Genomic DNA, 26,531 nt, shown 5'->3' with positions numbered 1-26,531 from the left:
CCGGGATTTTGGCCGTCCCGACCCCACCCAGCCCTCTCCTCACCCCGAGCAAGAGAGGGAAGCAACCAGGAATGGTTCGCCCTTGGGTGTTCTTTTCCAGAGGCTGCAGTGGGGTGGCTGGACAGATCCCCCCCTTGGTCATCCTGCCTGTCCTGGGCAGGCTGCAGCCACCAGACCCCCCCGAGCCCGGGGGTCCCATCCTACAGGAAAGCCCTGCAGGGTTGGGGCTGTGAGCTCACACTGCCAGCGGCTGGAGGCTGGGGAACAGCTGGGATGTGTGGGGAACCGCTTTGTTAGAGGGGACACAGGACCGACTGCAGCAACAGCCAGTGCAAGATGCATGAGAGCATTTGTTGGTGCGAGAGGGATGTGCTGGCACCCCAACACTTTCCCCCAAGAAATGAGCCATGGTGAGAGCCCAGCAAACGCTTTATTGCCAAGGACAGCGCTTCCCTCAGGCCCCAGGCACAAAAATAGAGGCTGCCCCACCGCATCCCATACCAGATCAGTCCATACAGACAAGCAGGTCCTCAGTGCCGAGAGCCAGCCCCAGCACCGGCTGCCCAGTCTCTGGCCACATGGGGGATGGAGAGAGCTGGGCAGCCCAGCCTGCATGACAGGGACACTCCCGTGGCACTAGGGCACCGTGCTGTGCCCCAGGACCACAAACCTAAACACTGCTCACGAGCTCCTGCAGGAGCAAAGGTGCGGGGTACCCAGCAAACAGCAACAGCTGGGGTGGCACAGAGGTGGCCAAATCCCGTGAGCAGCAGAAATAGCTCTCTGCTACCCAGGTACCTCACAGCCCTGCACACATCCCAGTGACATCCTGCTCGCCCCCATGTCCCCTCTCATGTGTACCTGGCCTGCTCCAGGTGCCCCTCTGCTCCTGCTTGCTCAGGCTGATGCTGGGTGGGATGGGGGGCTCAGCCTGGCCTGGGAGCCAGCCTGGCCTGGGGCACTGCCTCCCTGTGCCCTGTCAGAGGAGTCGTCCCAGGAGCTGAGAGCCGGGAGAGCTGCCCCAGGCCACCGGCAGGGCGACAAAGCCCAGCTTGCTGTAGAAGCTCAGCTGCTGCCGGTCGGTGTCACTGACCTGGCAGAACACTCCCCGTGACCCTGGAAGGGAGGTGAGAGGTCAGGGCACTGGGACTGGGGTCGCAGTGACGCCCTCCATAAGGGGCTCGGTCTCTCCCCTGCCCCTTTGTCACAGAGTGATGCTCTGAGACGCAGGCTCGCACGTCCCCAGTGCAAGGGGAGGGGACAGAGCCTGGGAGCAGGGGACAGCTCCCGGCTCTGGTGGGTGAGGGAGCACTCGAATAAAGGGCAGCACTCGGAGGTCATGCTCACCGTTGGCCCTGAGTGCACTCAGCAGGCAGAGGGCCAGGCTGCGACTGGCCCCCACGTCCAGCACACGGGGGGCCGTGCCCAGCTGTACCAGGGAGGGGAAGCGCCTCAGCACGGGCTGGGGCACCGCCAGCGGCTCCGCGTGGAAGAAGAGCACTGCTTCCTCCAGGGCATCCTGCGGGAGACAAGCACAATGAGGGAACGCCCTCCACCTCTCCTATCCCCTCTCCAGGTGTCCCCTCACCTGTCCCAGAGCTGGCCCCCCTGTGCCCAGCTCTGGGGGATACTTGTGCCGGATGGCTGGCAGCCAGCTGCTGTCTCGCTGCTGCAGGAAGCCTTCGGCGTGGAGCGCTCCGGCTGCGTAGCCACAGGGGCCACCCTCATCCTCCAGCACAAAGGTGTACTCGGGGCTCAGGCTGAGGAAGCTGCCCAGGAGCCTGCCAGGCAGAGCAGGAGCAGGGCTGAGCTGAGCCTGGAGCCCCTGGGAAACCTCAGAGCAGCCTCCTCCTTCAGACAGCACACCCAGCACCCACTGACCACCCCTCTGAGACCCCTCAGCCAAGGGGAGCCATTGCAGCCTCCAACACCTCAGAGCAGCCTCTCTCTTCATTCCCCAGCTGGACAGCACACCCAGTACCCACTGACCATCCCTTTGAGACCCCTCACCAAGGGGAGCCATTGCAGCCTCCAGCATCCAGGCTGGACATCCACAACGGTGGCTGCCATGACCCTGCTGGACATCAGCATGGGGATGTCCCTCCAGGTCCCTCCCAGTGAGGCCACTGCCAGCCATGGGGCAGTGCTGGTCCCCACAGGGACGCCAAGAGAGGCCATCTCCTCAGTCCCCAGCCCTGCACCAGGAGGGAGCCTCAGAGGGGCCACATCTCACCTGTCACCGAGGAGATCCGGGTGGGCCACGAGGATCTCTGCCACTTTGGGATCACAGTCCAAACTCTCCCGGCACATGCGGTAAAGCTCTCCCTGGAAGAGCCAGATCCGTGTCAGCCCTGGCTGTACCTGCCAAGCCACAGTGCCACCACCTTCTGCTGGCCTTGGGCTTATGGCCACAGCACAGGCAGCCTTCAAACCAGAAATTGCCATTCCAGTCAGGCATCACGAGAGCAGCTGCTGGAGCACCAAAAACAACCCTGAAACTCGGGTCTCCAGAGAGCCTGAGCACAGCAGGACATCCCCAAATGTCCTGGTCACAGTTGAGTTTGCTGCTGCAAACATTCTGATAAAAGCCTTGCTCCTGAAAGGGGAGGCTGCCCTGATCACCCAAAAACAGAGGCAGGGCCATGCCCTGCTGTGCCTGTTCCTGCAACAGGCTGATGGGCTCAGCTGGCTCTTCCTCTCAACATTGTTGTTGTCAAGGTTCAGCCTGAGCGAGGCTGCACTCGTGTCTGTGCTGGCTGCATTTGTGGTGTTAGCCTTTCCTTGAGCTGGAGAGGAGCAGGGTGAGGAACAGGGGTGCTCACTGCAGGTACATGGCAAACCTTGAACATTTTGTCCCTCCATATCCAGATTCTCCCTTTCCCTCCCTGTCCCATCAAGGGATGTCAGAGCAGAGCTGGCACCAAGCAGGTCACAGCTGCTCTCCAGCAGGGAATCACCCCATCAACTGGATGAGTGTTTGAAGGAGGGATTTGGAGATGGATCCCCACAGGCTCTGGCAGTGCCCAGAGCAGCAGACTTGTGAAGGCTGCAGGAAGTTGCCATCCACACTTGTCCTGTTCTGGATTTTTCCTGATATCTGCTCACAACCAGTGCTGGAGATCAGCATTTGGGCTGCTCTGGAGATCACCCACAACCTGGCAACCCTGCCCTGGTGCTGGTTTATCCGTGGCTGAGGGGGTTCCCCCTCCTGCTCTGCCCAGGCCCCTGTCACAGAGGGGTGTGTTTGCTGAGGCCACAGCACATTCTCCAGGCCAGGCTCTGACACGCTGCTGACCACAGCTCCAAAATCTGCCCTAGACCAGCTGGCTCTCAGCAGAGCTGGACACAAGGACCCTCCCCACCTGTGTCACCCCACACTGGGAGCTCAGCCTGGGGACAGCAGCAGATGAACCTGTAACTCATCATTTTAGGGGCAGCACAAGCCACACAAAGGCTCTGGCAGGACCTCCCTCCATGCCACAGTTCCCACCTTGTCCAGGGGCAGCAGCGGGCGCAGCAGGTACAGCTGGCTGGACGGGAAGAGCGGGGGTGGATGGTAGAAGAGGTCACAGCTGTTCCCCACGGGCAGCAGTGCCTGGAACAGATACAGCCCATCAGCTCATCCTGGCTCCAAACCTCATCCTGGAGGCAGCAGGAGAAAGGCTCTGAGACTCCTGAAACCCCAGGAACCACAGCTGAGGTGCAGAGACCCAGGGCAGCTCTGCCTTCCTGAGTTTGCAGCAGCTCAGCAGCAGGGTTGGGATGGTGACTTCCCACTCTCACCTCAGCCCCAGAGAGAGGGAGGGATCCACTCTCACCTGCAGCTCTCCAAAGAGGCCCCCACGGCGTGCCCAGGGCTCGGCGTCCCTCCCCAGCAGCATCGGGGCACTGACACTCTGGCACCCTGGAAGCAGCAGGAGATGAACACACGGGAGGTGAACAAAAAGCTGCTGGGCAGGGGGAGCTCAGCCTCTGCCACAGCTCCAAGGAGCTGCTCCCCAGCTGTGCAGCCCAGGATGGTGAGAATGTGCCCTGAATGCTGCTTCCCCAAGGAAGGGGCTCCAGGCACACGGCTCCTTCTCACTCTGATCTTGGGGACCAGCTCAGGTCATCACCTGGTAACAGTTCTTGCTTTGAAAGAGGTCACAAGGCCCCCAGAGCAACCAGGGAGCCCTAAACCAGAGGAAAACTGAGCAAAGTGATACACAGGCATTCAAAAAACAGCCCCACCTCTCACCCAGGGCATTGCTGCTCCCAGAACCCTTTTTCCACACACGCTAAGGGGTCTTTGGGATAAAAGAGCTGAGGAACCATATCCTAGAAATGGCTGTGGGATATGGTGAAGATCTGCTCCCTCCCTGGCAGTGTTCCCAGGGCCATTCCTGCAGGCAGAGTGTGGGGAAGGGCAGCCTGATGGCTGTGGCATTCACATTCTCTGAACAGAGAGAGAAAGAATTCTCTCTCACAGGTTTTTTCCTGGAGAAGCACAGAGAGGAGAGGAGAAAACAATTCGTAGCAGAAGCCAATTACCAAATCCCTTCAGGTAAATAACCTCCCTAACACATTCCACATGTGCAAAAACAACAGGAGCAGCAAGTAGAGCTACGAATTGTTTTCTCTTCTTCTCTCTGTGCTTCTCCAGGAAAAAAACTTTGAGAGAGAATTATCTCTCTCTCTCTCTCTGTTCAGAGAATGTGAATGCCACAGATGGTGAGTGCTGGCTGCTGCTGTGGGCTGGAGGTGATGGGGGGCAGCAGCCAGACCCCCCAGCCAGGTGGGTGAGCCAGGGCAGTGCCCATACTTACAGCCAAAGCAGCTCCCCCAGGTGCCCTTGGGGTCAGGGTCGCAGAGGAGGTGACCATCTGCAAAGGAGGCGAGGTGGTCAGCACAGGACACGGGGCAGCAGCAGAAAATGTCAGGGGGGGTGGGCTCCAGTGGGGACCCTGGCACTACCAGCTGCACACCAGAACCCCACATCTCTGGGCTGGGTCCCAGACACCTCCACCTCCCTCTTGGGGAAGAGAACAAGCACCAGGTGTGCCCCAGTGCTGCAGGGTCCTGGTGCCTGGTGTAGCCCCATATTTCTCTTCACAGAGAAAAGCAAGGCACAATTCTTCCCAAGAATATTCTTATCTCGTTTGCTGTGCCCGTGTTTGTGCCAAAGTAGAATGCAATATAGAGATTGTTTACCCAAAGTGATGGGGTTTTGTTTCCTTGGCCTGTCAGAGCCAAGTGTGTGTGTGTGACAGTCACAAAATTCTGTGCAGTTGTGTGCGGGGTTGACTGCTTGGCAGATTCAGTTTAGATGTAATGTAATATAGTATAGAATAATATAGTATAATAAAGTAATTAATTAGCCTTCTGATAAGGAGGTGTCCTCCTCATCATTTGTTGGGGGTTGCCTTCAAATACTATACTCTGACATGGCTGGGTTTAGAGAGGTGTGATGGGGCTGGCAGGGGCTGGCAGGGATGGCAGGGGCTGCAAGGGGCTGGCAGGAATGGCAGGGGTGGCAGGGATGGCAGGAATGGCAGGGATGGCAGGAGCTGGCAGGGAATGGCAGGGCTGGCAGGAATGGCAGGAGTGGCAGGGGCTGGCAGGGGCTGGCAGGAATGGCAGGGGCTGCAAGGGGCTGGCAGGAATGGCAGGGATGGCAGGAGTGGCAGGGGCTGGCAGGGCTGGCAGGAATGGCAGGGATGGCAGGAATGGCAGGGATGGCAGGGCTGGCAGGAATGGCAGGAGCTGGCAGGAATGGCAGGAGTGGCAGGAATGGCAGGGGCTGGCAGGAATGGCAGAGCTGGTTTGGTCTGGCAGGAATGGCAGGGGCAGGCATCAGCCACGTACCCAGCCAGAGGACGAAGGCACTGGCTGCCAGCAGCAAGTTTCGGATGTCCCAGAGGTAGGGGTGCAGGTCGTAGAGCAGCGCCCTGCTGGCCGTGCTGACCAAGCGGCTGTGCAGGCGGCACGTCCGAGCGCACAGCAGCTGGAAGGACTGAGCCCGGCCCCGCCACCGCGTGCCCTGGGGACACACACCGCCCGTCAGCCACCTGGGGGACACACCAGCCACCGCAGCCACCTTCCAGGAGCAGCCTTACCCCGCAGGCATCAGGAGCCGTGGCCGGGACCCCCACGCTGAGGCTGTTTGCTCGCAGCCACCGAAAGTGCTCCAGGAGCTGCTGTGCCAGAGCCCCGTGGTGGTAGGGCAGGTAGAAGAGCTCCACCAGCATCCGCACCTCCTCCAGGGTCAGTGGGGCTGTGGGGCTGGACACGGCCTCCTCTGGGGTCACTGGTGCTGTGGGGTGGGGTCTGGCCTCCTTTGGGGTCATCAGTGCCATAGGGTCAGACTCAGCCTCTTCTGAGGTCATCGGTGCTGTGAGACTGGTCCTGGCCTCCTCTGGGGTCACCTGGGATGTGGGGCTGGTCCTGGCCTCCTCTGCGGTCACCTGGGATGTGGGGCTGGTCCTGGCCTCCTTGAAGGTCATGGGGCCAGACCCAGCCTCCTTGGGGGCCATGGGGCCAGACCCAGCCTCCTTGGGGGCCATGGGGCCAGACTCAGCTTTCTCTGGGGTCACCTGGGATGTAGGGCTGGCCCTGGCCTCCTTGGAGGTCATGGGGTCAGAGCCAGCCTCCTCTGGGGTCACTGGTGCTATGGGACTGGTCCTGGGCTCCTCTGGGGTTATCTTTGCTGTGGGGCTGGTCCTGGCATCTTTGGGGGTCATGGGGCCAGACCCAGCCTCCTCTGGGGTCACTGGTGCCATGGGGCTGGTCCTGGGCTCCTCTGGGGTCACCTGTCCTGTGGGGCTGGTTGTGGCTTCCTTGGGGGGCAGTGGTGCCATGGGGCCAGGCCCAGCCTCCTCTGGGGTCACTGGTGCCATGGGACCAGGGCTTGCACCAACCTCATCACTCAGTGGGGCTGGGGCACCAGGGCTGGCACTCGCCCCAGGTCCTGGGGGTGTCTGGGGCACATCAGTCCTGATGGCCTCAGGCTGGGTGCTGCTGGGAGACTGGATGGGGCTGCCAACCCCTGTCCTGGCATCACTGGTGGGCAGGGAAATGTTCTGACTGGTGTTGGCCCCACTGCTGGAGCTCGTGGTGGGGCTTGGGCTGGGGAGGGTCTTGGTGGCCACTGGGACTCCTGCAGACTGGGCACTCCCAGCCACCCTGGGCAGAGCAGAGGGGGGCTCACAGCTCCCTGTGCTGAGCTGGTCCCCAGCCCTGGTAGGGCTCTGCTGATGGCCAGTGGGTGTCCTGTTCCCATTGTCCTCCTCAGGCTCTGAGGTCACCTCCCTGCACCTCTCCTCTGGTGCCACTGCACAGGGCTCAGGGCTGTGCTGGTCTGTCCCAGCAGGAGCAGAGTGGTGGGGCTGAGGGTCAGGAGTGCCCTCCTGTCCTCCTGCTGTGCCAGGCTGCAGCTTTGGTCCTCCCTTGAGGCTGACACTGGGGTGTCCTGGAGTCCTTCCTCCTGCCAGAAAGGAACACGAGGGAAGCTCCTTTGGCACCTGCATGGAAACTGCTGCCCACGGGGCAGGACAGTGCCAGGGACCTCCACCCCTGAGCTGCCAGGACCCTGGGCTCGAGTTCAGGCCCCCAGGGCTGGTGAGGCTGTGGCTTTGCAGAAGGAAGCATTGCAAAACAACCAAGCTCACCCCTGGCTGACCTCTTCCTCCAGAGCTGGCCCAGGCTCTGCTTCTGCCAGCCAAGGAAGGCCTCTCCAGGCTGAGGCCATGGCAGGAGCACCCACGGGGCAGCACGGCAGGATGGACACCCACACCTGCCCACCATGGCATGCACAGCCCTGCTGCCACACCAGCCCCAGACCCTCCTGATGGGCAGGGTGGGCTCCTCACCCCCCACCCACTGAGCTCCTGGCAGAGCTGATCCAGCCCTCCAGGCAGGGATGGAGGGATGCTGCTCATGCAAATCCATGTACCTGGCTCCAAGGCCTGCTGGTTTATCTCAGCCACCCAGTCCCGCAGTGCCAGCTCCAAGGCTTCCTGGGGGCTGTAGCTTCCATCCTGAGCTCCTTGGCTCTCCCCCAGGGCTCCCTCCACTCCTGAGGAACTGCAGCTCATCAGCCTGGGCAGCCCTGGGCAGGAAAGCTGCAGGGCTGGGCAGGCACAGAGCTGCCTGGGCACGGGTGCCAGGTACCTGCATGCTCAGCGTGGGCACAGCTCCCCAGCTCGCTCCCAAACCAGGTGCCCAGGGTGTGGATGGGGATGAAGTTGGCCTGGAGCTCACAGTTGGGGTTGAGGAGCAGCCCTTGGAGCCTGGACATGAGGCCAGGAGCTCGGCCCATGTAGGGGCCCAGGAAGACTCGTCTGCAGTCGTAGTCGTTGGCGTAGAGGTTGTCCCAGATGACGGGGCGGCGCTTCAGGACAGCCTCCACCTCCTCCAGCAGCTCTGCTGACAGCTCCTGGGACACCACCTTGGGGCCTGGGCCACCAGGGCAGGGACACACAGAGGGCACAGGGCCCAGCACAGACACACAGCAAGGACAGGGACATGGAGATGAGGTTGTGGTCACGAGAGCCATGCTCCCCAGTGAGGAGAGCAGAGCCCCAGCTCAAAGCCCTCCCTGCAGAGCCCAGGGTGAGGCACCACAGTGAGGTCACTTGCTGGTGGCCCTCCCAGGACAGCCTGTGGCCACAGGGTTTGCAGACACTGCACGTGGTCACATGTAGCCATATTTTTCCTCCCAGGGAAAAGCAAGGCACAATTCTCCCCAAGAATATTTCTGGGTTTCACATTCTCTGAACCTCAGAGAAAGGAAAAACAATTTTTATCTTATTTGCTGTGCCTGTGTTTGTGCCAAAGTAGAATGCAATGTGGGGATTGTTTACCCACAGTGATGGGGTTTTGTTTCCTTGGCCTGTCAGGGCCAGGTGTGTGTGTGTGACAGTCACAGATTCTTTGCAGTTGTGTGCAGCTGAGTGCTTGGCAGATTCAGTTTAGATGTAATGTAACATAGTGTAATAGAATATAGAATAATATAGTATAATAAAGTAATTAATTAGCCTTCTGATAGGTGGAGTCCTATCAGAACTCCAGGAGTCTGGAGTGGAGTCCTCCTCCTCATCATCATTTCTCCCTGCCACAGGGGCCAGCCTGTTTGGATAGGCACACACCCAGAGCTGGTCCTGGCTCACCTGTCCAGATGACAGCAATCCCTGGGAGCAGCTCCTGGCCAATGGTCTGCAGGTAGCAGGACTGGCTGGGGCTGGGAGAACAGAGGGAGCTGCAATATTCTGGGGAGAGAGCACAGAGCATCCCCTGAGAGCTGGGGACCACGAGGGGAGGAGCTGCTGGGATCATGGGCTGGTCCTGAGATGGCCAGAGCTCCCCTGGGAGGGTGACAAGGCTGGGAGGAGCTGCCAGCATCATGGGCCAGTCCTAGTCTAGTCCTGAGATGGCCAGAGCTCCCCTGGGAGGGTGAGGAGGTTGGGAGGAGCTGCTGGGATCATGGACTAGTTCTAGTCTAGTCCTGAGATGGCCAGAGCTCCCCTGGGAGGGTGACAAGGCTGGCAGGAGCTGCTGGGATCATGGACTAGTTCTAGTCTAGTCCTGAGATGGCCAGAGCTCCCCTGGGAGGGTGAGGAGCCCTGGGGGAGCTGTGGGGGCCGCCAGGGCACTCAGCTCTCAGCAGGGACAGGGGTGCAGCCAAAGGGCACCCCAGTCTGAGGGGGCTCCCCACTTTGGGCAGCTGGGGCTGCAGGGCTGCAGGCACTACCTGTAGGGCAGAAGAGGAAGACTGAGGGTTGGCCCAGCTCCTGGTACACCTCGTTGGCCACAGAGGCCTGAGCCTGTGCCAGGGAGGGGAAGACATCTCTGTCAGCTTGGCACATGCAGGGGTCGATGTCGTCGAAGAGCAGCGCGAAGGAGCGGCACCCCATGGCAGCCACCTGTGGGCACAGACAGGGGCTGCTGGGACCCCCGGGCAGCAGAGAGCCCCAGGGGGCTCCAGAGGGGCATTTGGGCACAGCACAGCAGGGGGCAGCTCCTGCCAAGGGACTAGGAGCTGCCCACGGAGCAACCCCACCATGCCAGCAGCTCTTTGCCCTCCCCGGGGCTCTGCTCCAGCCTGTGCCACCCTCTGGGCTGCCCAGCAACTTCTGGGGCTTGGCTGCTCCTTCTCCTGCCCCCAGTCAGGCACCCATGGAGCCCTCAGCTCCCTGTCACAGTGACAGGGACAGCACATTGGTCACTGGGCAGCCCAGAGCAGCAGGAGGGGTTCACAGCCCCACAGCAGCCCATGGGGTGGGCACAGGGGGCACACATAAACACATGTGGGTGGGCACAGAGGGCACACATAAACACGGGTGGGTGGGCACGGGGGGCACACATAAACACGGGTGGGTGGGCACGGGGGGCACACATACACACGGGGGTGGGCACAGGGGGCACACATAAACACGGGGGTGGGCACAGGGGGCACACATACACACATGTGGGTGGGCACAGGGGGCACACATACACACATGTGGGTGGGCACAGGGGCCAAACATAAACACGGGTGGGTGGGCACAGAGGGCACACATACACACGGGGGTGGGCACAGGGGGCACTACACACATGTGGGTGGGCCCAGGGGCACACATAAATGCGGGTGGGTGGGCACAGGGGCCACACATACACACATGTGGGTGGGCACAGAGGGCACACATAGGCACGTGTGCCCCTGGCCTGGGAGCAGTGGGATGAAGGAACGGCCCACGGTACCTGCCTGAGTTTTTGCTGCAGCAGGAGGCGATCCCCAGCGCTGGAAAACACCATGTCCTGGCCAGCAGAAATGGCGAAAATAAACTCCACCCCCTGCTCCTGGGCAGCCTGGATGAGAGACCGCATGCGGGCTGGGGACAGAGCACAGGGGACCTGTGAGAGCTGGGAGGCACCGGGGAGAGGGACAGGGGTGGGGGAACCAGGGATGGAGGGGGATGAAGGGATGGAGGGGGATGAAGGGATGGAGGGGGACAAAGGATGGAGCAGGACCAAGGGATGGAATGGAAGGAGGAATGGAGGGGAATAAGGGGTGGAGGGGGATAAGGGATTGAGCAGGACAAGGGATGGTGAAGGGATGGAGGGGAGAAGGGATGGAGGAGAGTAAGGGATGGAGGGGGAAAAGGGATGGAGAGGGAAAAGGGATGGAGAGGGAAAAGGGATGGAAGGGAATAAGGAATGGAAGGGAATAAGGGATGGAGGAGAGTAAGGGATGGAGGGGAACAAAGGATAGAGAAGGACAAGGGATGCAATAGGACAAGGAATGGAGGGTACAAGGGATAAAGGGGTTTAAAGGATGGAGAGGGACAAGGGATGGAGGGGAATAAGGGATGGAATGGAACAAGGAATGAAGGGGAATAAAGGATGGATGGGAACAAAGGATGGAGCAGGATCAAGGGATGGAATAGGACCAGGAATGGAGGGTACAAGGGATGGAGGGGTACAAGGGATGGAGGGGTACAAGGGATGGAGGGAGAAAAAGGATTGAGCAGGACAAGGGATGGAAGGAAACAAAAGATCAAGCAGGACAGGGGAATAGGGGATGGAGCAGGACAATGGGTGGAGAGAGAGTGGACCCCAGGATTGTGAAAGGAAGGAGCTGAGGTCATTGGGAGGGGAGAGGCTCTGGGAGGGCCATTTCCACTCTCTTAAGACACAGAGGACTTTTGACAAGGGTGTGGGCCTGGCTATACTCAAGCACATTGCCTGAGACCCACAGGGAAGCTGGCTGGTCCCTTTGGCAATTCCCCATGATGGGCACGGTCTGGGAGTCTTCTTGCCCTTGGCATGGTCTGGGGGCCTCCCAGCAATGGGCAGGGTCCTGGCAGGATGGAAATAGCTGGGACACAGCCCATGCTTTGCCCTGAGGGACCTGGGATGGCTGCAGCCCCCCAAGGGGCCCAGCAGAGCCGCTACCTGCCTCATGCTCTGTGTAGGGCTCTCTCCAGAGCAGCCGGTGCTTCAGCTCATCCTTGGGTGCATACATGTAGCAGTTCAGCCCTCGGTGCTGCAGCCTGTGCAGGGAGAGAAAGGAATCAGCCAGGCTCCACAAGGTGACAGAGATGTCAGCTCTAGGTTTGTGTCACACACCAGCAGGGTGTGCCCCCTGGGAGGGCAGACACCCCCCTCTTTGGGCACTTCTGTATGGAAGGCATCTGATATATTAATTTGGTTTTATTTATCCTCCTCAGCAGACAATGTTTCACATTTCCCCTCGGTGAACAGAGTAGAAAGCACTTCAGGTATCTCGTGATAAAAGTCCCTTATTTTGTTTCTTTCCAGATAAGAAAAATACCAGTGGACATGTCACCCTCATGTGCCACCATGTGAACACATCCCAGTGCAGCACCAGGCAAGACCTTCTCATTCCTGAGGTGCTTTACAACATCACAGCTTCTTTTCCTTCCATTTTCTGGACCTGTATCTCAGGGAGCTGGGGGTGCTCAGTCTGGAGGAAAGGGGACTCAGGGGTGCCCTCATCACTCTCTAAAACTCCCTGAAAGGTGCCTGTGCTCAGCTGGGGCTGGGCTCTTTCTCCAGGCAGCACTGACAGAACCAGAGCACACAGCCTCAAGCTGCACCCAGGGAAATACAGGCTGGAGAGCAGGAAAAAGTTTTTTACAGACAGAGTGATAAAGTTCTGGAATTTTCTGCCTGGGGAGGTGGTGGAGTCCCCATCCCTGGATGTGTTTAACAAAGCCTGGATGTGGCACTGGGTGCCAGGGTTCAGTTGGGGTGTTGGGGCTGGGTTGGACTGGATGATCTTGGAGGTCTCTTCCAACCTGGTCATTCTGGGAATTCTGTGAGTTCTGTCCCTGCACTCTGCTCCTTAATTACACTTGTCACTGCCCACACTGTCACCACTGCACTGCCCACAGGAGGCCCTGCAGAGCCCCAGGTCACTGGTGGCAGGTCACTGGTGGCAGGTCCTGCCCTGTGCAGCTCTCCCCACTGCTGGCCCCTGCATGGGCAGCAGCCTCTTGGAGAGGAGCTGCACAGAAAACTCCTGTCCCAGGGACAGACCCTGAGCACATCCCTTTGTCACAGGGATTCAGGGTGACACACAGACATGCATGGGGGCTCACAGGGACACAGCAGGGCCACCCACGGCAGGGGATGGCAGCCTCAGGACAGAGCTGTGCTCAGGGTGGAGTGATGCCCTCCATTCCCACTGGCTCCAGCGAGCCTGGGCTGGCTGGAAATGCCCACCTGTTGTCCTGGCTTGCTGCAGGTGGCATCACCCTGGGGTCTCTCAAATTGCCAGAGGATGCAGCCTCCTTTTTATTCATTTCCCAGCCATATTTCCCTCTCTCTTTCCCTATTGGTTGAGGTACTTGAGAGGCACAGACTTCCCAAATCACCTAATACAGACCCCCCCCCCTTCCAATGTGCATTCCCCCCCTCCCTTCTTTTTCTTTGTGTCTCTGTTCTTTTTCTCCAAGTCCAGGAATTTAGCACGGCCTTGGGTGAGCAGCAGTCTGTGTCAATTAGTGGAATTCCTATGGAATTTGTGGTTACTCCTATTGCTTTTTTCAAATATCTGGGTTTATCTACCTGCAGCCCCACAGTTTGTTTGTAAAGCCACCTCTCTCTCACTCCTTTCATTAGTGCAGATCAACTCTGAATCCTCACTGCATCACTGGATGGCAGAATAATTCACAATTCCCACGGAGAAAATGTCTTTTCGCTCTGGAGAAACGGGACTCTAGCCTGTGTTTTGTCTGTGTTTCTGGTCTTCCCATCTGCACCATGCAGCGGGATGTGTGGAGCCCCAGCACCACCTGCCGGCCCCGCGTCCGTCTGTCCGTCCGTCCCGCCGCACCCACGGCCCGGCCGAGCGCGGATCCTTCCCGGGGCCGTGAGAGCGCCGGGACAGGGGGACACTGCCAGCATGAGGTCCCTTGGCTGCCACCCACGCCGCTAGAGAGGAAAATTCCGGGTACTTGCCATTGGAAGAGAAGTTTCCTCTGATCCATTGACCAGGGTCTCCCATAGAAACCTGTAAAAGGGAGGGGAAAAAGGCCAAATGCAGTTGGGAAGTGCCTTGGAACAGTCTCTCTGAAGGCAGAGATGCACTGCTAGACATGCAGCACCCATTCTGCCTTTGGGATCACTTCCAGGGAAGGGCCTTTCCTATTTCTGCATGTAGGAAGATCTGGGAGGTGCAGAGCTGTCTGCAAAGCCAGGGAGAAAGGAATCCAGAGGGACACAAACCCCTTCTCCTGGGACAGGCTGATAAATGGGTCTGGAGAAATGCAGATTTGACAGCTCCTCGAAGTGCAGGTTAAAGGGAACCTGTCAGAGTCCCAGCACAGACCTGAGATTTAGCAGAAAACCTTCAGCCACTTAAATTCCCTCCAAGATCTGGCAGATGCAACGTGAAGTCTCACAGAAAATCCATTCTGTCTTGGACAGTGATGACAATTGACCATCAAGGTATCTCCCTGCTTTCTCTCTGCATCGTGAGCAACTTTTGAGCCTATCACTGCAATTTCCAGCAGTCAGGGCCAAGGGCAGCAGATACTTGGGAAGTGACAGCATTCCCAAAACTGGGTGGTGCAGGCTGCACTGGCTCCATCAAGCTGGGAGAAAGGACCAGCTCTCCATGAGGCCAGTGTCACCTGCATTTCCCAAAGCACCTGAATGTCCCAGAGCCCATCTGCCCTCATTCCCTTGGCTCCCTTTGGCAGGAGCCCACCCTGCAGCCCCCAGCACCAGCCCTGGACAATGATGAGGGGGTTTGCACCACAGCAACACCCACTCTCCATCTGTCTTCTCTCTGCAGACAGATTTTCTACCTGCCTGAACACCTACATGGTTATTCCACATACTTTGAAAGAATATAAGGTCACTTTGCTATCCATCCCCCACCGTGCACAGGGCCAAATTTGTGACCACTTGAGAATGCTAACAAACATTTCACCCAAATAAAGTTATTTCTGTGGTCAATAATTTGCTATTTTGAGATCCCAGCGAGGTCCCCAGAGTCCCTGTATGGCCCCTGCAAGTGACACTTTCACAGCACGTGCTACTGTGAGCTGACGTGGGCTGGCAAGGAGGCCACTCAGCCCTGCCAGCAGTGCTCTCCTGGAATGGATTTGCCAGCATCATCCCTGTCCTCTTTCCCAGGTCAGCTCTACTACATCAGTGATTCACGTCTGAATCATGCCAGTTTCCCCACCCCTGCATTTCCTGTTTGTTTTGCATTCATTTGCACGGTGCTCCTGCTCCCTCTCAGGTGGGGCAGAGGGCAGTGCCCCTCACAGGGGGGCTGTGCTGCCAGCAGGAGGGCAGATGGCTCTGCCAGGCCTTGCTCAGCTCCAGAGGGAGCTGGGGATGTGGGGAGGGAGAAGCACAGAGCTCTCCCTGGCCAGCTGTGGGCACAGGGGCATGGCTGCCCCATGGGCAGGGTGGGCACACCGGGGAGTGCCCCGGAGTCCAGGGCAGCCAAGAACCTCGTGTGGAGCTCTGGAGGCCGAGCAGAGCTCCCTGTGCCCCTCTGGCTCTGCTGGGGAGGTGCTGGTCCAGCCCCCTGGCAGAGATGGGGGGCTGTGAAGGCCCCCAGTCGCACCTCCCCCCCAGCCTGGGACCCTTCCTGACCCCGCTTCACTTCGGGTGAATCGGAACAGCCCCGAAACGCCCGGGCGGGTCGGGCACCGGCCCCAGCCGCAGCCCCGGAGGGACCTACCTTCCACCACGCCGCAGAGGAAGCGCGGCCGCTCCGCCATCCCCGCGCAGGAGCGGCCCTGGCGGCCGCGGACAGGGCAGGGTGCGCGGAAGGACGGAGGGATGGAGGAATGCGCGGGGGATGCGCGGGAGGATGGAGGAGTGCGCGGAGGGACGGACGAGTGCTTGGGGGATGGATGGAGGGGGAGCGGGGGTTGAAGGAGTGCGCGGAAGGATGCGCGGGGGGGATGGAAGATGCGCGGGGAGGATGAAGTGTGTGCGGGAAGGGATGGCAGGTGCGCAGGGGGATGGAAGGATGCGCAGAGGGGTGGAATGTTTGCTGGGGGATGGAAGGATGCTCGGAGGGATGGAATGTTTGCTGTGAGATGCAGGGCTCGCGGGAGGGGATGGAAGGATGCGCGGAGAGCTTCGCGCAGGGGCGGCTCCACCGCCCGCCCCCGCCGCGGGACGCGCTCGCCGCAGCGCAGGGGGCGGCTCCGCGGGTGGGGCCGCGGGGCGGAGCGGGGAGGGGATTCCCGAAATCCGTGCGGAGCCCCCGGGAGGCGATGCTTGAGCCGCAGTCTCGGAGCCCGCGGAGCGGAGACCCCGCCTCTGCCGGGCACCGGGACCCCGCCCGGTGCCCACGGCAGCCCCGGTCCCCACGTCCCCAATCGCGGAGGGTCCTCCCGGTGCAACACTTCCTTCTCCCGCCTTTGAAGCTTCCCACAGCTCCAGAGCTGTTCCAGAGGGGGGGAGTGCCATCATCTCCTTGTGTTCACCACCGAGCTGGCGCCTGCCCTGGCACACCCTCATGCCAGGCCGAGGGTGCGATGCCCGGTCCGTGCCATCGGGCTGGCCCGTGTGCCGTGCAGGGGACTCACCTGTGTCAGGCTGTTCGCCTTGTGCCCCTGCTCTGAGCTCGTCTGTCCCGCGGGCTGTGCTCTGCAGATGTGCTGGCACTCGTGAGTTCCCTGTCCTGCAGCTGCACATCACAGACCCCTGCCTACACACGGGCCGGGCTGTCTGACACCACCGAGTCATTCTGCTCTTTTTCAGACCACTGGGCCTGTTTGTTGATGTCATTATTTTGCCCGGGTTTGTGGTCTGATCTTTCATCTGTCTCGTACACTCTGTTATTGCTATTGCTGTGGTTACATCCCATTGCTGTTTCTAGCACGTTGCTCCCATCTCAGCCTGGGTGATCTTTGCTTTTTGTGCCTCCAGTTCTCCTCTCCGTCCTGCCTCGGGGAAGGGGAGGGCTGTGAGCAATTGGTCTGGGATGTTCTAATGTGAGCACTTAACTGGGGAATGTCATTCCTAAACCAGGACACCAGCACAATTTTGTTACCATGCCAGTGTGAGGGTGAAGCCAGGACAGTGCAGAGGGTCACCCCTGCATCCATGCAGGCGCTGCAAAGCTGCCCTGGCAGCTCTCCCCACCTGCAGCCGTTTCATCAAAACCACAGGTGGAGAAATGGAGATCAGAGCCTGGAAAACCAGGATCTGTGGCTTCTCCCTCTTCCCTTTGCAGGTTTATGTTGTGTCAGGAAACCAAGTCATGGTGCCTGGTCCATCAGAGCAGCAAGAAGCCCAAGAGTGCCTGACCAGCAGTGAGCTGGCAGGGTCCCAGTGCCACCAGAGTGCCACCAGGCTGGCTCATCCACGCTGGGTGTGCTGGGCACAGGCTGTGCTTGTCCTTGTTCTTTGCCTCACAGCCTCACCTGGCCCACCTGCAGCTGGGAATGCTGGACTCAAGTCTGGCCCTGCAGGATTCTTCTGGGGCAGGCTGGCCAGCAATGACAAGGACAGTACAGGGAGCAGCCCAGTGCCCTGGAGTGGCCTCGGTGCCCAGGGACATGGCATGAGGTATGGATGGCATTACCCTGCCTATAAAGACAGTCAGAGAATGGAATTGTACAGGGCTGTGCATACACTGGTGTTTGCTGTGATACTTTGCCTTCTCTGCTCTCTCTGGGAGCACCTGCCTATTCCACAATTTTCCTGATCTATGAGCTTGAGGTAAGCAGCCCCTAGTCCTCCAGTTAATTTTCTCTCCTGTCAAAGACATCCCTCCTTTTTCCTGTCCTGTGAAACCTCACCTATCCCTTGTCCACCTCCCATATTGCCCTCTGTGAAAAATGTGTATTTTATGATTGGCTTTTCACAAATATGAAAATGAATATTGTATGTGTTATGTTAGAAAGTGATGCTGTGTTAATTTTCTTAAGTAGTGTGTTAAATACAGTTTTAGATTATAACATAATGTTAAAATAGAAACTATGCTATGTAAGACATTATTTTAAAGAGAGGACTTGCAGTGAGATAGCAGACACAGAACACCTGAATCTTTCAGAGAAAAGGAATTTATTGGTCCATTATCGGAACTTCTTCCTGCCACACTCAGCCCTGAAGAGCCGTCAGGATTCAGAGGAAGAAGCTGACACTGCCCAGCCAGAATCCTGGGTTTGAATGGAATTTACGCATCATGGATGAGGTATATGAATATGCAACAGGCTGTTGCTTTTAAGGGTTAATCCTCTGTTAACGGGGTCCTTTTTCGGGCTTATTTTGCCCAGAAAGAGGTACCGGGACCGTCCGTAACTCTTTGTTTCTATTGTCTCATATTGTCCTAATCCTAACTGTCCAAATTTTTATTACTCTAATTATATTACTATTTTTATAATCATTCTATTACTATTAAACTTTTAAAATTTAAAAACAAGCGATTGGCGTTTTTCACACCTCTCTTACCCTCAGTCCATCCGAGCGCGTTTTCCCGTCCCCCTGGAGAGCACGCGCCTGTGTCACACGTGCGTGCACGAGCCCAGGTGTGCACACATCTGTTCACATGCACGCGCACACACGCGAGCACGCCCCTCCCTTGACACGCGCGTCCCCGTCCCGGTCCCCGCCCCATCCCCACCCCGTTCCCGCCCCGGTCCTGCCCGATCCCTGCCCCGTTCCCTCCCCGTTCCCGCCCCGGTCCCGCCCCAGCGGCGCGGGCGGAAGCGCGCGGGGATGGAGCCGCCGGCCATGGAGGGGCCGCTGCTGGTGCAGCACAGCCACAAGTTCGGCACCAAGGTGAGTCCGGGCATCTCTTCCTCCCTCTCCCTCTTCCTCCCCTCCTTCCCTTCCTCCCCGCCCTGGGGCCGGCTGCGTGCCCGGGCGGGGTCTCTCCGGGGGCCGCTCCCGGTGCGCGGCGGGCCCGGGCGCGGTGTGACCCCGCTCTCCGCAGCGCTGGAAGCGCGGCTGGTCCGCGCTCTACCCCGCCAGCCAGCACGGCGTGGCCCGGCTCGAGGTGTTCGACTGCAAGGAGCCTTCGGCAGCCGGGCGGGCGGGCACCCGGCGGCTCGCCCGCACTGTGGTGCGGCTCAGCGACTGCACCAGCGTGGCCCCGGTGGGCGAGGGCGGCCCCCGCGCCGGCACCGCCACCTTCCGCCTGGAGACCCGCGACCGCAGCTTCCTCTTCGCGGCCGAGAAGCAGCAGAGCGAGGAGTGGGTGGCGAAGCTGTGCCAGATCGCCTTCCCGGTGAGCCCCGGGCTGGGGGCGGAGGGGACAGGGCGGGACACGGACATCAGCATGTGGGGGTGACCCGTTCCCGTCTGGCAGCTCGGGGAGGACACCCTGAGGGTTAAAGTGCCCGGCCCTGGTGCTCCGGTGCCCTCTCGATGGCTCCTGCTGTGGTTTCCGGGACTCCTCAGCTTGCTGTCAATAATTCGAGGTTGTGGCTCCAAATTTCAAGTCGGGCTCTTCTTGCCCGGTGTGGAGCCCGTGCTCGCCCCTGCAGAGGGCTGGCAGGAGGCCAGCTGATGGCCAGGAGCGTTTCCTCTTGGCCCAGCCATTGCTGCCTTTCCTGCCACAGCAGCGGTGGAAGCGCAGCCTCCAGAGCCTTGCGGGATCCGTCTGCTTCCAGGAGCTGGAACCTCCTTTCCCAGCCTCGGGGTTCACTCCTGGCTGCTGCTGTGGGCACCCCATCTGTGCTGGGGCTCTGGAACACTGTCCAGCCTTGTCCTCTGCAGCCCCTGGAGCTGCTGGTCCTTGAGAGCCTTGTGGAACCTGAGTGCTTCCAGGAGCTGGAACCTCCTTTCCCAGCCTTGGGGCTCCCTCCTGGCTGCTGCTGTGGACACCCAGCTCTGGAACCTTGTCCAGCCTCGTCCTCTGCAGCCCCTGGAGGTGCTGGTCAGCCAGGTGCCCAGCCAAGGCTGTTTGGGCAGCGGGTGCCCTGGCAGTGAGGTGTTCTCTGCCCTCTGGGACACAGCCCACGCTTGCCCAGCTCCTTGGCGCTGGCTCTCCCTCCTGGGAGGTGTCTGCAGAGCCCTGGGCTGGGCTCCAGCTGATTCCAGCCTTGGAGTGCTGGGCAGGGCTGCCTGGCAGGAGGACTGGGTGCACAGCTGGTGATCCCAGGGTGTCCCCTGAGTGTGATTTACCTTGGTCCCTCCCTGCAGTCTCCTGGCAGGCCAGGTGTGTCTGTGCTGGGAGGCACTGGTGGGAACGTCTTTGTGTCTCCTGGTGCAGTCAGGGTTGCAGCCTTTGCACTGAGAGTGGCTTGTAGGGCTGAGCTGGGGACACAACACACCCTGGGAGTGGGGCAGGGTGGTGGCCAGGCCAGGGAGCACCTGCTTGGAGCTCCCAGCCCCCACATGGGAGCCATCATTTGTGTGCCCGAGGTGCAGAAGCAAGCTGAAGGTTTAGGAAGATGTGAACTAAAGGCTACAAGGTTGGCATGTGTTTTAAAAAGGCCTGACCTGGAGCAGGAGGCACAAGAGCTGCACGTGGCCTCTCTGCACAGAGCTGGAGATGCTCAGCTGGGATTGCTGATCATCTGCATGGAGAATGTGATTTTGTGTCATGTTCCTGCCCAGAGGGTATGCAGGGTCCAGCAGCTTGGGAGCTGGGGCCAGAGATCATTTGGAGTTCAGAACAGATTTTTTTTTTTTTAAATTTCCTTTTGAAGATGAGGAGAAGTGCAGTCAAATGGAGCCTTAGAGGCTCTGGCAGATTTGGTGGCCCTTGGCTTTCCAGTCCCAGGCTGGAGCCCTCCTGTGCTGGATGCTTTAGCTGAGGAGGAGCTGCTGCTATCAGCTCTCAGGATATGAGGTTTTAGGATCCAAACACAAGGGCTGGATGGCCCTTTTTTGGGTCCTGTTTGAGTTAAGAACCTCATGTGTGTGGGTTTCAAACTGAAACCGTGGCACTTGCCTTCTGCAAGATGCACCCTCTGCTGCAGCCCCAAGGAGCAGCTCCACATGCTGAGCCTCCCTTGTGCCAGCTGCACAGGGCTCGGCGAGCCTGTAATTCTGAGGGGCTTTTCTGCAGGAGGATCTGTGAAAGCACCAAGGGTTTGTGTCCCCCCCAGGCCCCTGGGGGCCCTGCTGCTGGGACACAGTGGCTGACAGCTTGTGTGTTGCATTTTCAGTTCTGCATGTGCTAAAATAGAAGCTCTCACTTCCCCTCTGCAGGCTGCTCCTCCTCCTGGGCAGGGCAGGACACAGACCCCTGTGTCACCAGGCCACCAGCTCCCTGTCCTCGGGGTGGTATGGCCAGGAGGGTGTGTTTGGGTTGTGCCATGCTTTGGGGACAGCTCTGTGGGTGCAGAGCCCAGCTGGGGACTCGGTGCTGCCAGGAGCTCAGGGAAGCCCCCCCTGTGCTGCCTGGCCCTGTTCATCCCTGTTCAGGTGGGCTCAGGGGATCCTGTGGCCAGCTCTGGGGTGGGCAGGGTGCAGGACAGCCGGGCTGTGTGGGGCCATGGAGGGCAGCAGGGCTCAGGCCATGCAGGGGGGCCTGTGGCTGATGTGGGAAGAGAACTCTGGGTGTGATCTGCTCCCCTTTGTCCTTTGCCAGGGCAATGGCCCCAGCGATGGCCTGGTGTCACAGCATGGCCGAGAGGGCAGCGGGGAGTCACCAGCCCTGGAGATGGCCGTGAACTCCATCTATTACAGCAGAGATGAAGGTGGGACCTGCTGCTGCCCTGACCTGGGGACACCTTCCACAGAGCCTTGTCCTGCTGCTGCCCCATCACTGGGGCCATGCTGGGCATTGTCTGTGTCCCCTGAGCAGCCCTGTCCCTGCAGTGGGGCTGGCTGTCCCCTGAGCAGCCCTGAACAGCACTGTCCCTGCAGTGGGGCTGGCTGTTCCTGAGCAGCCCTGTCCCCTCAGTGGGCTTGGGTATCCCCTGAGCATCCCTGTCCCTGCAGTAGGGCTGGCTGTCCCTTGTCCTGCTCTGAGCAGCCCTGTCCCTGCAGTGTGTGTCCCTGAGCAGCCCTGTCTCTGCAATGAGGCTGGCTGTCCCCCGAGCAGCCCTGTCCCTGCAATGGGGCTGGCTGTCCCCTGAGCAGCCCTGTCCCCACAGCAGTGCTGTGTGTGTCCCTGAGCAGCCCTGTCCCTGCAGTGTGTGTGTGTCCCTGAGCAGCCCTGTCCCTGCAGTGTGTGTGTGTCCCTGAGCAGCCCTGTCCCCACAGCAGTGTGTGTGTGTCCCTGAGCAGCCCTGTCCCCGCAATGGGGCTGGCTGTGCCCTGAGCAGCCCTGTCCCTGCAGTGTGTGTGTGTCCCTGAGCTGCCCTGTCCCCACAGTGTGTGTGTGTCTCTGAGCAGCCCTGTCCCTGCAGTGTGTGTGTGTCCCTGAGCAGCCCTGTCCCCACAGCAGTGTGTGTGTGTCCCTGAGCAGCCCTGTCCCCGCAATGGGGCTGGCTGTCCCCTGAGCAGCCCTGTCCCCACAGTGTGTGTGTGTCCCTGAGCAGCCCTGTCCCTGCAGTGTGTGTGTGTCTCTGAGCAGCCCTGTCCCTGCAGTGTGTGTGTGTCCCTGAGCAGCCCTGTCCCTGCAGTGTGTGTGTGTCCCTGAGCAGCCCTGTCCCTGCAGTGTGTGTGTGTCCCTGAGCAGCCCTGTCCCCGCAGTGAACGCCTTCTGGGTGACGGTGCAGAGGACAGAGGCCGCAGAGCGCTGCGAGCTGCGTGGCACCTACGTGCTGAAGGCTGAGCGGGACAGCCTGGTGCTGAAGGACCCACGGACAGACAGGATCCTCTTTGTGTGGCCCTACCGGCTGCTCCGCAGATACGGCCGGGACAAGGTGGGCAACGAGGGCCCCCGCTGTGCTGTGCTGCAGCTGCTCCCCTGTAGCTGTTCCCTTGTGGAAAGCTGGGCTGATGTCCTGCAGCCCCTGGTGACCTTGGCTGTCCCCAGTTCCTGCCTGTGTCACCATGCTGGAGTGTGGGCTGGTGGGACACTCATCCCTTCTGTGGTTGTCCCACTGCTCTCCTTCTCCATCCCAGCACTTCCCAGCTCGTGCCAGGAGCAGGGACATCCCTCAATGCTGCACACAGGCTCTCTGTCCCCAGGCTCCAGGAACCTTGGCTCCTGTCTCTGCCCCAGGTTCACTCCCTCCCTCCTAAGGATGGTGGCCAGAGCAGAGGGGCTTTGAGACACCAGTTGCTCTGGATTTGTTCACTCTGTGGGGGGAACTGCTCCTATTCTCACTGACCTTTGAAGGTCTGGCCCTCTCCAGAGTCCTTCTGCAGTGAGTCCCCAATCTGCCTTGCTGCTACCCTGGGTGCAAGGGGCATGGGCCATGCTGGACAGGGAGGAAGTTCAGTGATAGCCCTGGGGCTGTTCAGTGGTGGCCCTGGGGCTGGTTATAGCAAGGACCATGTTGGCCACACTCTGCTTATGGTGCTTTCTGCAGCACATTCCCAAAGCACAGGTGGAAACCGAGCTGCCCTTGTGGGGGTGTCCAGCTCATCTGCAGAGTCTGTGCTGGGGGCAGGAGGAGAGTTGCAGGGTGTGGGGAGCTGCACCCACAGTGATCTGAGCAGAGAGGGTCTGATTGTGCTTCTCTTCAGGAGCACTGACCCATAAAAAGGAGTTTGTCCCCAGAGACCTTTGTAGCAACCACAGGGGCTGCTGCTGCCTGTGAGAGAGGCAGAAAATCCTGAGGCTCAGGAAGGGTGTGGGCGTCAGCTGGTGGGAACCTGCTCACCAGAGAGTGTTCAGGCCAGAGGAAGCACAGCCCTGGTGCAAGACTTCTCTTTAAAGGACCTTGTACCATGAACAGATTAGTGCTGGTAGGTCAATGCTTTGCTTACTCTTGGTAACTGAGCTGCTGCTGCTGAGCTTTCTCCTGTGGAAAGCTGTGTTCTTCCTCTTGGATCTCTTGCTTCCAGGTCACTCCCTTCTTTCCTAAGATTCCATACCAGTTTCCCCTGCTGAACTGTCACTCACTTTCTCACCCTACTCCTTCCTCAGTGTTGTTTCCTAGACTATCTGATGGTAGTGGTAGAAACTGCTGGAATTGCTCACTTAAGGCAGCAGGGCTCCAGCAGGAGCTGCAGCTCTCTGGGGCACTCACAGTGATGTCCCCCAGGTGTGCTCCAGCTCTACAGCTTCTAGTGTGGCCTTTCCCTGCCCAGCTGCTGGGCACAGGGTGGCTCTTGCTGTGGGAGTGGAAGGAGCAGGATTTCAGGGCAATCCCTCCTGCAGGGTGTGCAGGATCAGTGCTGCAGCCACACACCCTTGAGTGGGAAGCACAGCCTGCACAAGGCGCTGGGTGCTGAGCAGGACGTGACCCTTCTGCTTCCCCTTCAGGTGATGTTCTCCTTCGAGGCTGGCAGGCGCTGTGACTCAGGACCTGGGAACTTCACCTTTGAGACCAAGCAGGGCAACGAGATCTTCCGCCTGGTGGAAGCCTCCATCCAGGAGCAGAAGGCTCAGGTGGAGGAGAACCGGCAGAGCTGCGACTCGCTGGAAGCCGACAGCCCCGGCCTGGTGCAGATCCGCCAGGCCCTGGCTGACGGCCTGAACCTGGAGCTGCCCACCGAGGGGGACGACACCCCGGCGCCCAAAGCAGGGCTGGCACCCAGGGCTGGTGCAGCAGCGGCAGAGGAGAGAGATGCCACATCTCTGCTGAAGAGCCGGACTCTGCCAGAGCTGCCTGTGCCACTGGCCAAGCCCACGGTGTCCAGCACCCCTCCACGCTCCCCTCTGCCCAAGGTGCTCCGTGCTGTGCCGCCGGCTGAGGACCCTTCCAGCGTGTACTCGGAGCCCCTGGACTCGGTGAAGGGCCTGCAGCCGTGGCCGGACCCGCTGTACTCGGACCCTGTGGACAGCAAGGCCCTGAGTGTGGCCAAGGCGCCCGGCGGGGCCGTGGAGGAGCCAAAGCCGCGGCTGCCGGTGCCGCCGTACTCGGGCCCGTACGAGCAGGTCCGGGCCGAGGGGCAGGGCCAGGGCCGGGCTGAGGGCCAGGGCAGGGCTGAGGGTCGTGGCCAGGCTCTCCCTGGGCACAAGGAGCACATCTATGACGAGCCCGAGGGCCGTGCCCCCCGCTCGCTGCATCCCTTCACCTACATCTACGACGAGGCGCGGCCCACGAGCGAGGCCTGGCGCACGCAGGGCCACGATGGCAGGGGTGGCTACGAGTACCCCTACAACTCCAGCACTGACGATTACTCGGTACCCGCCTTCCCAGCCAAGGCCAAGAACCCCAAGCCAGTGCCAGCCCCTAAGCCCCAGGCAGCCTTTATCCCCAAGGGGGCAGAAAGGGTGGAGGATCCTGGCAGGCGATGGGGTGGTGCTGCCCCTGAGAAGGTGCTGACCAAACCCAGCCTCAACAGCAGCAACAACAACAACGTGGAGGTGCTGTACAGCCAGGTGGTGAAGCCCCAGCAGCCGCAGAGGAAGGAGCAGTGTGTGGATGAGTACAGCTTGTCACCTCTCTATGAGGATTTAGGGGAGATATAAGCTGCTGCTGCTCTGTCTGTATCCCAGCAGGGACTGGGCATCCCAGTGCCAGCTGGGCTTCTCCTCCCCAGGATGACTTGGGGCTGTTTGGGCTCAGGCAGAGCCTCTTTTCTCACCAGTGCTGAGGGGCTGTGTTTCCCTGGAGGGAAGCAGCAAGAGAGCTGTGGCTGGAACAAGCCTCAGTGTGTTTTTCCAGCTCTGGAGCTGGCTCCACTGTGCCTTCTGATCTGCAGGAGGGCTGGTGTTTTCCTGTACCTGCTGCTCTGGCTCTGCTCTGGCTTCCTGTCTGACCAGGCTGCAGGGCTCCGGTGCCTTTTGTGGTGTGTGGAAGGCTGCTTGCCATCAGTCTCCAAAAGTATTTTTATACAAAGTTATTTTAATATTAAAGTCTTTATGTCTCAGAATGACACGTTTGCCTGTGGCAGGGATGGGGAGGTGCAGGTGCATATTTGTGTCTGTGCCAGAGCTACTGAGCTCAAAGAAAAGTGCCTGCCAGGTTGAGCTGTGGCTGGAGGCCCTGATGGCAGGGGATTAAGGGAAAAAGAGTCAGGCTCAGATATGTGATGGCCTCCAGGCACAGGGCTGGGCAGGGACAAGGCCAGCTCTGCTGCAGCTCAGTGGCTGTTGGTGAGTCACAGGATCTCTCCTTCTCCAGCCTGATCCCACTGCTGATCCCCCCTGCTCCCAGCTGCTCTGGAAGGGCCCAGCCTGGATCCCACTGAATTTAATGGCCAAATCTGTGATGCCTGCTGTGTGGTCTGTGGGATTGCTGTGTGGCCAGCCTTGGCCAGAAGCCTACCCAGGGGAAAACCAGGTTGTGCTTTCTGTGTGGGACCACTCCAGGCTCGCTGGCATTGGCTGTCCCCATGTCTGGATGGGGCTGCTGGTGACTTATGCAGGTTTGGCAGCCTGTTGGTACCTGAAGAACAGGCAGGTCACTGTGGCACTTGTGCAGAGGGCTAAGCTGGACTTCTGCAGCCCCAGCTCAGCCAAACTGCTGGGGAAGCCTGGAGGTTCAGGTCCCCAGGCTGGTGAGATGGTGATGAGGTGATGAACTCTGGGCATTTATCTGGTGCCCAGGTTGCAGGGGGATGCCTCAGTCCTGTAAAAACACAGCTCAGCTGTGGCCAGGACCAATTTGTGG

At 59.8% G+C, this 26,531-nt stretch overlaps 2 protein-coding genes across 3 annotated transcripts; one reads left to right on the top strand and one right to left on the bottom strand.

The window, feature by feature from the left end:
• Positions 1-411: 411 nt before the first annotated feature.
• On the bottom strand, positions 412-16,125 carry LOC103823117 (protein O-GlcNAcase-like). 2 transcript variants are annotated; one of them, XM_018923159.3, is made up of 17 exons: positions 15,683-16,125; positions 13,942-13,993; positions 11,911-12,008; positions 10,717-10,847; positions 9,728-9,899; positions 9,147-9,245; positions 8,149-8,433; positions 7,931-8,053; positions 6,096-7,462; positions 5,845-6,019; positions 4,806-4,862; positions 3,819-3,904; positions 3,491-3,595; positions 2,234-2,325; positions 1,589-1,781; positions 1,348-1,519; positions 412-1,116 (listed from the first exon to the last, which is right to left on the bottom strand). In XM_018923159.3, exons 1-17 carry the CDS (start codon positions 15,720-15,722, stop codon positions 980-982), a joined length of 3,384 nt encoding a protein of 1,127 aa, XP_018778704.2. In that variant the 5' UTR covers positions 15,723-16,125; the 3' UTR covers positions 412-979. The 2 variants fall into 2 exon arrangements, with proteins under 2 accessions (XP_018778704.2, XP_050830055.1); XM_050974098.1 differs by lacking the exons at positions 11,911-12,008; positions 13,942-13,993; positions 15,683-16,125 and having other exon boundaries at positions 10,721-10,824.
• Positions 16,126-18,599: 2,474 nt separating this feature from the next.
• Positions 18,600-25,791, top strand: DOK1 (docking protein 1). Its single transcript, XM_050974025.1, has 5 exons — positions 18,600-18,741; positions 18,896-19,189; positions 21,503-21,611; positions 22,552-22,724; positions 24,236-25,791. Exons 1-5 carry the CDS (start codon positions 18,679-18,681, stop codon positions 25,385-25,387), a joined length of 1,791 nt encoding a protein of 596 aa, XP_050829982.1. The 5' UTR covers positions 18,600-18,678; the 3' UTR covers positions 25,388-25,791.
• Positions 25,792-26,531: the final 740 nt, after the last annotated feature.

The sequence above is a fragment of the Serinus canaria genome, chromosome 4 (assembly GCF_022539315.1).
Source record: "Serinus canaria isolate serCan28SL12 chromosome 4, serCan2020, whole genome shotgun sequence".
Lineage (NCBI taxonomy): Eukaryota > Metazoa > Chordata > Aves > Passeriformes > Fringillidae > Serinus > Serinus canaria.
Note: the sequence above shows the minus strand (reverse complement) of the source record. Positions and strands in the feature narration are given on the sequence as shown.

Bases quoted from the DNA above. Each gene is read 5' to 3' on its own strand.
- LOC103823117 (XM_018923159.3), bottom strand. From the start codon at position 15,722: ATGGCGGAGCGGCCGCGCTTCCTCTGCGGCGTGGTGGAAG. The intron at 2,326-3,490 runs GTGGGAACTGTG...TGGCTCTTCCAG, and splicing joins CGCTGCTGCCCCTGGACAAG to GGAGAGCTTTACCGCATGTG. The intron at 1,520-1,588 runs GTGAGGGGACAC...TGTCTCCCGCAG, and splicing joins GGGGGCCAGCTCTGGGACAG to GATGCCCTGGAGGAAGCAGT.
- DOK1 (XM_050974025.1), top strand. From the start codon at position 18,679: ATGGAGCCGCCGGCCATGGAGGGGCCGCTGCTGGTGCAGCACAGCCAC. The intron at 18,742-18,895 runs GTGAGTCCGGGC...CGCTCTCCGCAG, and splicing joins GCCACAAGTTCGGCACCAAG to CGCTGGAAGCGCGGCTGGTC. The intron at 19,190-21,502 runs GTGAGCCCCGGG...GTCCTTTGCCAG, and splicing joins TGTGCCAGATCGCCTTCCCG to GGCAATGGCCCCAGCGATGG.